The 12,159-nt window shown below is 22.6% G+C and overlaps 1 protein-coding gene across 2 annotated transcripts in view; it reads left to right on the forward strand.

The window, feature by feature from the left end:
- The window catches only part of LOC114126804 (uncharacterized), a 198,508-nt gene that overhangs the window by 94,872 nt on the left and 91,477 nt on the right, over positions 1 to 12,159 (forward strand). For both annotated transcript variants that reach the window (XM_050199229.1, XM_027990821.2), the window contains one exon: positions 8,137 to 8,253. In XM_050199229.1, the coding sequence (XP_050055186.1) occupies positions 8,137 to 8,253 (117 nt within the window). The remainder of the gene's footprint in view (positions 1 to 8,136; positions 8,254 to 12,159) is intronic.

Genomic DNA, 12,159 nt, shown 5'->3' on the forward strand with positions numbered 1-12,159 from the left:
TTTACGACATTTTTAGTAAGTACTGCAAAACCTGTTCTAACTTTTTTTTTAAATTTATGATAGAAAAAGGTTAAGCCAACAAAAATAACTCGTTCAATTCCGGTTCATGTCATTTCCCGGAGCACTGCTGCTATTGTTAAGTTATAGTTTGCCAATATATATACAAGATTTTGGCATTCGCCTGTTCAGAAGAGACAGAGTATGTTCCATACTTCGATCTTAAAATCCCATAATCTGTTTCTGATTCAATTCATTAATCCTATTTTGTCTGTTGCTTGAGACTTTTGTATTAGTTTCTTAACATTGTTGTTTTACAATGTGTAGTTGTTAGACCCACGATAAGCCCCTATATTCTGAAAACCAGGTTAATTAAGGTCATAACAGAGAGCTACCGAAATGCACTAGAAGTGCATTGAATGACACATATATAACTTTCCCGAAACCTTTATTGTAATAATAACATTTATAAGTGAATATTTTTTTCGTTAAACTACAATTATTTTACTTTCAATTTTTATAAAAACATCGATTAATAGATATTTATAATTTAATTTTATTAGTATTTTTTATTATTATTTTGTTTTAATTAAGATAGTTAGATTATAGTTTGTGTATTCGAGTGGGTATTAAAATTTTACTTTTTTTCTAAAAAAATTTTGAAAGTTATTAGTGTAGTAGATATAATTAAGCGCTTATCTAATTATTTTAAAATCTATATATAAAATCTAAATCTATATCTATTTTTTTTAAATTTTATTTTAGTTTTTATAAATCCAAGTATTGTGATTATTATCTGGGTACAAAAATTTTTGAGTAAGATTATATTATTTATGTCACGTAAAAAACCAAATACTAACGAAGGTTATTTATATGTTGTATGATATACAAAATATATAACAACATACTATGCGTAGTTAATTTCCTTTATTCTGATATATTCTTAATTATATTAGTTTGTGTTGAGATGGGTTAAATGTGGTGGGAATGGTGATGTAGAATGTCAAAATATATGTAATTTTTAATTTTAAAATATACGAAAAAAATAAGTTAGTTTTAATATGATTTTTTTTTTTTTGGCACTGCATAAATAACAGTTCATTTTTAATATAATAAAAAATGGAATCTAATTTTACATTTTGTATAACACTCCAAATATTATATCATATATTTGAGACGTTTTTAAATAGTTAATGTATGCAATCCTGTGTGATTTAAAATGCATAATATTTTACGACCTATTTATTTTTGAGTATATGATTTCGTAATAATTACAATTTAAGAAAAAAAATGTAGGTACAATAGTTTTTTAAATAAACATATTTAATCTGTTTTACTTTAATAAATTAAATTCCTATATTTGATGTATTTCCGTCAGTTTCATCCAGAGTTTGGAAGTATTAAATTGAATTCATGATACCTTATTTTCTTTATAAATCCTTTACTTACAATTAATTGTAGTACTTTTTATACATTAAAAACATATAATACAATATACTTTATGTGTGCAATATAAGTTTTTATAAATATTAATTTTTTTTTTTATTTTAAGTAATATGATCTACTAATTTATTATTATTATTCAAACTTCAAGATAGTTAATAAAATATAGCATGTGCATTCACATACTGTGGTATACTTTTAACAAAACAAAAATAATTAAGATACACAATGTTATTATCTAAGTATAATTTTTCTTAGAAGTTTGTGTCAAATAGATAAAATTATTTTAAATATCGCTATACTGGATAATACTAATTTTTTTTTTTTGTTATAATTACATACATGAAACTAATTTATATTTAACTCTTATTAAAAGTATACGTTTAATTTTTAAAAAAACAAACTATAGGAATTTCTTTATTTTTTTATTTTTAATCGGTTATTTTTTTTAGCATTTCAAGCTTATTATCATAGCACGTTATTGCAAGTTAATTTTACTGTTTGTATTTTAAACTGTATGTGTTAATGTTAATTAAATACATAATATGATTTATTTTAATAACTATCTATGTAAAAAGTATGGATTAGTGAACTGCAGAGAAAATTGTAGGAGTTGGAAGTTAATACAATATCATATAATGTCAAATAAGTCTCATATGTTTGAATTTTATGTCTAGTTTTAGTTTCTTAAAGGTTATGTAATTTTGAGTGTGACAAAGTTTTTAAATTTAGTAGAAATCTATCCAGAACTACGTAGAATTCTCAGTATAATTTCTCAAAACTTGTTTTTTTTTTCATAAAAACACGGCGTAGAACTTCTATGTAGGTACAATATGTATATATTATACTGTAGAAATAATTTCAGAAAATGTTAAGGGATTGTTTTTTATACTGGGGATACTAAAAAACATTTAGTATTGATTTACATGAAACTAAAGTAGTTAATAGAAAATTTAATTTAAAATTGTATTTAAAAAATGATGTAATTATACTTTTATACTTTATTTATATAATGGTATATTATGTATTTCGAAATATTGTAAAACACATTTAATTTAAAAATAATTGTCTCTCAGAAAATAATAAAATACATATTTATTTTATAAAAATGAATATTTTTATTAAATTATTTTAACAGAAAGTATGTTTTTTTTTTTTTTTTATTTAGATTGTAAAAATAAAACAATTCCATAAAATCATTAATTCATTAATAATCATTAATAATATTTTTTTCAAAAGTGGTTTGTAATCTATATACAGGCAATCGAAATTGATGGTAGGTATATGTTACATTATACAAATATTTACACTTTCCACGGTGAAGAAATTTTCCATTAATACTTATATAGTACTTCATTGTTTATTGTTAGTTTTGGTTTTTTAAATAGTCTCTACTTCAGTTTCTGTTAAGTTTTTGATTTAAATACATACACAATATATATATCGACATAATATCGTTTATTCATTGTGTTTAATTTATATTATAATACATCGTTTTAAAGATCAACAACACACTTATATTGTTAAAATGTCTTTTTCTTTTTGTTTTAAAGAAAAAAATTATCATTTAGATCCCGTACGTAAAACCTCAATTGATCACACAGGTGTAGATTATATTCTTTAAAATATACTGAAAAAGTGTTCCATAAGTTTAGGATTTTTTTAAAAACCATTCATACTCATTATTGTTTGAATTATTTTTTTCAAATTTTCCTAACAGATTTTAAGATCCAAACTATTTATCAATTCACTGTTACAAGTATATATATGTACACGACTCGGATTAGGAACAATAAAATGCGTATAATAATTGTAATTTGTTATGGGTTAACTCTTGGAAATTGGATAGTTTGTTTTTTGTTCACAAAATCATGTGTCTCAAATTCATATTCATAGTTTAACAGGTTAAATCGAGATGTTTTTTTATTTTGTTTCACATATTTATATAATAATAATATGTGTTATCTCCTTTCCAAATGTATTGTACAAAGAATATAAAAATGTAACACCATGAAATATCAATTTTTTTGTCTCATAATACATAAATTTACTTGGCTACACGTTTTAAAATATGAATAATGTATTTAAAAGATAAATTGCTTAAAGGCAATTTTGCTTAGTTTTAATTTATTTTGTATACATGTACCTACAATATATAAGTGTACATATTAAATCTATATGTATGATATATTTAACAACTATGCGTTTATATTTAAGTTGTTAAGATATTCGCACAAATGAAATTAGTTTTGTTTAAAATAATGAAATTAATTCAACAACTTCAAGAACATTTATCATGTCTGAATGACCTTAAGATAAAACTTAATTTTCCATGTCAAAAGATTTTTAATTTAAATATCATTATCAGTTTGATATACAATATACACATTTATGTATCACTACATTGCGTTACTCAAGTTGTAAGGCGGCTCTACTCATGAAATTCCAATTAATTGCCACTTTATGTTCATATTTTATATGTTATGGCGTAAAAGTGTATAACTGAATAATTAGTATTCATCGTTTTTGTTAATACTCATGAAAGATTATTTAATTGCATAAACTCGATAATTTGCAAATCCATAAAACGAAGATACTAAATACTAAAGAATTATATGCATTTCCAGACGAAAATTCAATCTAGTTAAATAAATGTAAAAATGATTTGATTTAATAAAAAATTGTTAAATATTGGCATATTTTCATCTATATGCAGATAAATAGATATTTAGCTAAATAGACAAGCTTGTAATTCTAAAACCTTTTATAATAATATTATAAATATAAGTAATATTATAATATATAACTGATTTCCATGATATTGAGAACTGCTTACATATTTTCATTATAGGTTAAGTTAAATGTTTAGTATTTAGGTAATTATACAATATACGGTTATTGACTCAAGAAATATCTTTTATTAAAATATAAATACCCACTCATTCGTAAGTAATATATTGAAAGTCACTAAAAGGTTTTTGTTTTGTTTGACGAGTTAGTGCTCAGGATATATTATTATTAGCACCTATTAAGTCTTTGTACTATACCTTAGAGCGTTCTATAGTAGATATTATGTATTTGTATTGTGGGATTCACATCTTGATAATCATATTTACCGTTTGTACAGTATAAATGATTGTATTTTTTCGGGTATTTGTAATGTATATTAAAAATTGGTTACTTATATCTACTTCTTAATTATTTTCATGTTCTCGTTATCTTCGAAATTACCCTTGTAAATTGACAGATCATTTCAAGCCAATCTGAATTTTCTAAGCAAGTTACCAACAGTTAATTTAATATATTCCCTATTCCTCCTTTACAATAAATAAATTACTGACTACGCTGTTAATAAGCTTATATCTATAGTGTATTAGAAAAAATAAAAGAAATTGGTGACGTAAAATCATCGTTTTGCTATTTTTAATAGTGTTCTTACTTAATATTTTTAATATTTTTTTTATTTATTTATTGGTGTTAATTTAAGATACATTTGATTTGTAATATTATTTTTATTGTTTACCATTAGGCTATTTTTCCTAAATTTTAATTAAAATGAATACAATATATTGAATGAAACTTGATAGTGTTATGATTTACAGATATGTGATAATGCTATAAAGGAATATAAAAAATTATATTTGGAGATTGATTATCTATTATTAGTAAATACAAATATGACATGTGTGTACAGTGTACTGTATTATTAATAATATATTTCATTTATTTTATAAACACCACTGTAGCGTCACTATCGAGAAACACGTGTTTACCAAAGAAGACACTAAATATATGTTTAACAGTTACAAGTTTGGGTGTTCTACTGTATTTTGAGTACTTATTACATATATTTTATATAAATTCTTACTCTATAACTATTTATTATTAAATAAAAAAAATATATTTGATTACAGCTACAGTTTATTTAGTGATTCTTTGCACGAATAGAAATATCAAAACTTAAAAATACAAATAATACCAATGTATTACTACAATTACATGGTTTTTGTTAGCTTAATATATAATTAAAATTTTATTTTTTTGGTTTGAAGTGTAAGATTAATTAATTTAATTTTTTTTGTTTAGAAAATACCAGATTGTTTATAATCAAAATCCTTCTAAATAAAACTCATAATATATAGTTTTATCCACCTTATTTTTGTACCCAAAGTCATTGATATATAATGATGATTTATCAACGTTGGTTTCACCAAAAATGTTGTTTAGTATGAAATTTAATTTTTTATTCTTTGATTTTATAATCCATCAATAATCATTTTTTTTTCCTGACAAATCGTATAATAATACATGTTAAACGCTGTATGTATTAGTATATCTATATACGTAGTTGTGTAAATGCATATTTGCATTCATTTTAATTTTAAGTGCCATTTATTTTATCATAACAATATAATTTATATTTTATTTGCCAATTCATTTGCAGAAATAATCTTGAAACCGTAAACAATATTTGTATTTATAGATTGATTTTTCTATTATTTTATACTTATTACTTTAAAATGTATAAATATTTTTTCAAATTTTTAATTTGATGTTTCAAATCCGAATATTTTCTGAGAATTTTCATTTTAAAATGTATTATTTTAATTTGTATTTAAAAAAAAAAAATAGATTTTGAAATAAAATTATATAAAATATAATAATATAATTATTATTATTCTATAAAAGAATTAACCTGTTTTAACTATTAGATAGATACTCTTCTTAACCATATTAATTATTACACAGATTTATCACTATTATTTTTTTGATTTTAAATTGTATTACAACTACTCTAAAAGATATAATCACAGTTAATATTATACAGTATTCACTAATATAAAACTTTAAAAAAAATAAATAAATATTCAATAAATAGTATATCACTTAACATGATTTCTTATTCGAAATTAAATCCTTAGTTTACCTTTACCATTCAAGAACTAACAATTAATTTATGTCAGCTCATCATAACTACTAACTTGTGTTCCACAATAAAAAAAAAACTATTCATAATAGCGCTAATTATATCCAAATTTTAAATTTCTATCCTCACAGTAATTTTCAACAACACTACAGTATAGTTATTTAGTTTCATCAATTTAGAAATTGGTGTTTTTTTTTTTTTAACAAATGTAACTTTTATTTATCTATATTTATTCAGGGGGTGCAAGTAATCTTCACATACATTATCATCAAAATTGGTTCAGTGGTTTAATCGCTAAAAAGTAACAGAGTTATTTTTGTATTTATGATATTAGTATGTCTAGTAAGGATTATATTATGATACAAATTAAAGTTATATTTAAAAGTGTATAAAGTTATTAAAATTTTTACTTAATATTATATTGTTCAATAAAATAATATGATATGTTAAAAAGTCTACATGACCAAATAAACATGTTATATTTTGAATTGTATACTTTTCTAGCTTTGTTAATAATTAATTTTGATCAATGTCACTATTTTATATTATTATTGATAAGTATTTTAAATTTAAAAAGTAATGATCAGAAACCCATTTCTAACGCAATTCAATTTATTGAAAAATGATCGTGATTTTGTTGAAAATAGGTACCTATACCACGAATTTCATAGTTTTTTTTTTACGTTTACCGTACCAGGAATTCATTTCCATGACCTCCTTTATGATTCACTATAAAAACTAATAAACTTTTTTTCACTTTATTTACATTCCAAAAAAATATATAAGTATTAATATTTTTTAACCCCAATTAATTTTATTTTTCATCGTTTTTTTACTTGGGTTTCAACTTTTTTTGTATGTAATTTTTACATTAAATAAATACATTGTTAATTATTATAATTATTTATATACTTACAGTTTAATATTAGAAATTTAATCATAGAGTTACTATTTAATACCCTACTAATTATTAAATCTAAAACTTTGGTTTATCAGTAGAATATAATATATACTTAGTCGGTGTTGAATTAGTTTACTTTAGAATAACTATTTTTGATTCAGCAGTGGTCATATTCTAAATAAAACTTATCAATTTGGCGTTAAATAAAAACTAGTAAAAATGATGGCCTTATAATTTGTACCTATACATAATAATATACGTAATGATATTACAATAAGTTCCCGTTACAACGAACTCCAAGGGACCGAATTTGTTTTCGTTATAACGAACATTTTGTTTTGTACAAAATAGCATTTGTATGTAGCTTTTCGGTAGGGGATCTCTATAACTTTCATTAAAACGGGATTTTTCGTTGTATCGGTATTCGTTGTAACGGGAAGTTACTGTATATTAAATACAGTTCTATAAAATCTATAATTAACTGTGTTTTAATGATATTAAGTATGTTACCATAGATTCTTTAATTACAAAACTATTTTAATATTATTAACCAACTCATCTTCAACTAATAAATGTTTTTTAGAGATATGCATAAATAAAAACCTTCTCTTATCTAAGTATAATTAAAATAAAGTTTATTCTTCAAATCACAAATACTTTACAAGTGATATTTTCACATATTTTTTAGTTATTTGCATTTATTTATATATGTAAGTAATAAAATTAGTTAAAGCCACATTTTAATTATACATTTTTATAAAATTGTACATTGATGTTATATAATATGATGTATATAAATATATAATAAATGATTTGTCTTATCAATATTTTTATCATAATTATAATTTTTGTTTATTTATTTTTATAGAATGTGGTTCATCTAGCATTTGTATTCAGCAATGCAATATTAACAGAGATATTATTGATACAACTACTGATGGTCCATGTTCTTGTAATCTATACAAAAATCACTCAACGCCCATAGGTAAGTTATCACATTGTTATAAATAATTTATTTAATCTGTTGAAATATTTTATTTCATAGTTAACATTTTTTAATAATTCATGTCTAAAAAATATCATCATAAAAATATTGTGTCATATATCTTATATATAATAGATAATTATAAGTATGTGTCAAACCTTTTTCTTGTAAAAATATACTTTATAGTTAGAAAATGTAAATTAGATGAAAAAAGATCAATACTTCGTATTGGTTGTTATTAGAACTGTTATCTGATTGGAGAAAAATTGTTATTGATTTTAATTTAATTCAAACTAATAATTTATTAATTTAAAAATATTTTAATTTAATTTATCGTTTTATATTGCTGGCATTCACCATAATAATAATTTGTTGAGATTTTCAAAAGTTTTTTTGGTATAGAACTATTGGAAAACAAAATTGATTTCGTTAATAATTTAACAAATCTTAGACTGTAGAGTTTAAAATATTACGTTAAAAATAGTCATTGAATTTTTAACCTCCTAGATTTTAATGTGCCACATATTATTATTATTTTTATTATTTTATAAATTATAAGTATTTTTAAGTATTTGAGTAAATGTATTTAAATACTGTCTTGAACATATTTGTATTTAAAAATCAAATACTTTTAAAAATTCAAACAAATAATTCGTCAGTTGTCAAATAATATTATTTGAAAAATTTAAATTTTCAACTTTGAGGATGATTTATAGGATTTATAGGAGTAAATTACAATTTATTTGTAATGTAGTAGTTCATGTAATGTAGAAACCAAAATATATATAAACTAAAAAATTAATAATAATAAATAGTAATAATATAATATAATAATGTTTAATAATAAACTCTCAAAATCATTAATCGTGTGTAGGTAACAATTTTTTCAAATTTAACACATCTATTATAGTAAGACATATTTAGTGAAAAAGTACACTTCGAATTATAGCAGAGACAATTCCTATTTATTGTGTTATACTTCCAGAAAATATACATCCTCTACATTTTTGCTGGCTGGATACTTTTGACAAAAAAGGCAGCACTGTTCTTTCAATATTTGGGTTGAAAGCGTTCTAATAATATTTTTTAAAATATCAAACATTTTTTTCTAAGTAAACATATAATAGACTATCAAATTTTGTGTCTATAAAAAATACAAGTATTTATTTACTTATCCTAAATTTATAATTATTTAATATTATTATGGCGAAATGTGGTTCACCCATTTATCTATAGCACCTTTTTAAAGATGTTTGTGGTATCTATTATCTGATAACCGTTAAAAATAGTTTAAAGTCCAATTTCTAATTTTTCTTTTAATCTAAGTATATCGGTTATATCGAATTTATTTTTAAAACTTATAAAATTTAGTTGGTTAGTATTTTTTGTATAACAATGTAAGACGTGACTAAAAATATTTCAGTAATTAGTGAAAGGGATTTATTATCAACTTAATTTCAAGAAAACTAAACAGACCCAACTAACTCAACTGCTTTTAATTTTGGGTATATTATAGGTATATAGTTTGGTCAAAATCGAGTTTATTGTCAGAAATTTTATTTCATCTGAACACTTCATAAAAAAATAACGATACAACATTTACAGAGTGTGCGTTTAAGTTGAGTTCACTCGTTATCAAAATCTATTGTATTCATTACTAGTTGATTCCATATAAATGTTCAGGGTCACTCTTAGAGGGAAGAGTACTCGTAAGACCTATGTCCTAGACTTTACTATTCGACAAACTTTATGCTCAATAAAATATAGTTGGTAAATTGTATTACATGGTGTGTGCTAAACTTTTTTTTGTTAATCTTTAAATTGAAAAGTTTGAATATATTTATCTACGAGCTGTCACCCTCGTGCTTCGTCCCCGTGGATAGTTGTTTGCAAATTGCTGGGCTGTTTTTTGTCGTAGTTATTTCGATCATAAAATGCTATAAAGTTTACATACCTTACACCTACGAAAAATAATAATAATATAAGGTGTTTATAAATTCTCATAAATACACTTATAGATAATAAAAACATTTTTTTTCACATTAATATCATTATTCTTACACTCAGGAAATATATTATATAAAAATATTTTGAGGTCGTTATATGAATAAAAATAATTATTATTATTAAACGATAACATTGGACATGGCATTCTATGGGTTTTCGTATCGTACAACCAATCAACGCGTTATACTAGCTTACTATACTACTTTTCTATTAGTTATTATTATTATTATTGGATACGTTTCAACCTATCTTAACTACTCGACTATCAAGTTTAAGTACGTCAGTCGTAGTTAGAACGCACTAATCTATACTTCAAACCCTGCAAGACCGTTCAAAGCACCAAATCGTTGTCACATCTCACATACGTCCACAATAATAATTGATTCATCGTCGATTTTATCTACACATTCTGAGGTAATTCGTGGGTAATTGCTTAGCTATAAGTTTTGAACAATAATTTTAATATATTATAACACTCGTATATAATACATGTAAGTCAAAATTCAATGTTTACATGAGAATCAAAAAACTTATTTTGTGTAACTTATTATGTTCCCTTTAAGCAATAAATTAAATAAAGATACACATACTGTTACTATAATATGAACACGTAGATAAGTTTCGTTTTCACACCAAATAGCGTGTTCAGATGCAAATAATATACTTCTGTAAAAATCTGAAAATGTCAAAATATGGGATATGTTTGTTTTAGAGGTACTAAAATCTCCAGCAAACTGTCAGTAGTGTCTGTTTTGAACAGTAAACAATTTGGTGATGATACGTTGAATGGTGTTGATTTATATGCGTAAGAAAAAATTGGGACTTACTTTTATAGTATAGATTAAGTTACAAGTTTGTTTTTATTATTTTGTCAAGTATTCAGAAAATACTGAATAGATTAATTTTAAAATTGTTTCTGTACTTATGTTACGTAATACTCGTATATTCAACTGTGCATAACCTACAAATATACTATGTTATATTGTTTATAATATCTTTCAACATTTGAATTTTGAAATACAACCGAAGAATCACAAGTTACACCTAACCAGTGATTTTATCAATTTTTCCGTTATGTCATGTTTAATGTATAACAATAATATCATTTTTTTTTTTTTTTGTCCAATTGTTATATTTTATTGTGTACACATGTAAACACACATACACATATTATATATGTAATAAAAATGTCTGTTTCCTGATTTTCTTCTACTCAATAAAGGGATTGGTATACGATACTAGATAAATAGTGTTTGTTATTAGTTATAGGTACTTAACCTCGATGAAAACATTGAGTAGACAATTTTGTATACAGAAAATGAATGCGTTTCATAATTTTTTTACATAATATATTTTTGTTCAACTTTTTTTACAGAACTGACTTGTTTATTTTCCGATTTTATTTTGCGTATATAGCTGTTTAATTCTATTTTGTTTTACTTTGCTTCTTAACAGTGTTCAGTTTTTTATTGACCATTAATAAGGTATTGTTAAATAATACTTTATAGTATTTCCATTTCGATCGTAAATACATACAAATAATATCACAAAAAATTACAATTAATTTATAAACTTCAAAAGTACCATAATAATATTATTTATTAATTTTAATTTTGAAGTTAATAATTGAGTATAATAATTAATTTTTAATGCTAAATTTCTAAGAATTTAAAACATAATTTATAAAAAGACTAAGATAACAACAAATTAAAAGTAAAAAATAAAAAAATAAAAATGTAAACCAAAATTCAATTAATTTTAAATAATGGTAATTTAATTTAAATATATTCAATTAAAAATACCTTATTACTTATATATGTTCAGTATTTATTAATTAAAATAATCAAAAAGTAATCATTCGGCTATAATTTGTCTTCTATTTTTTACTCGATGACCATT

This window comes from Aphis gossypii, chromosome 1, assembly GCF_020184175.1.
Source record: "Aphis gossypii isolate Hap1 chromosome 1, ASM2018417v2, whole genome shotgun sequence".
Taxonomy (NCBI): Eukaryota; Metazoa; Arthropoda; class Insecta; order Hemiptera; family Aphididae; genus Aphis; species Aphis gossypii.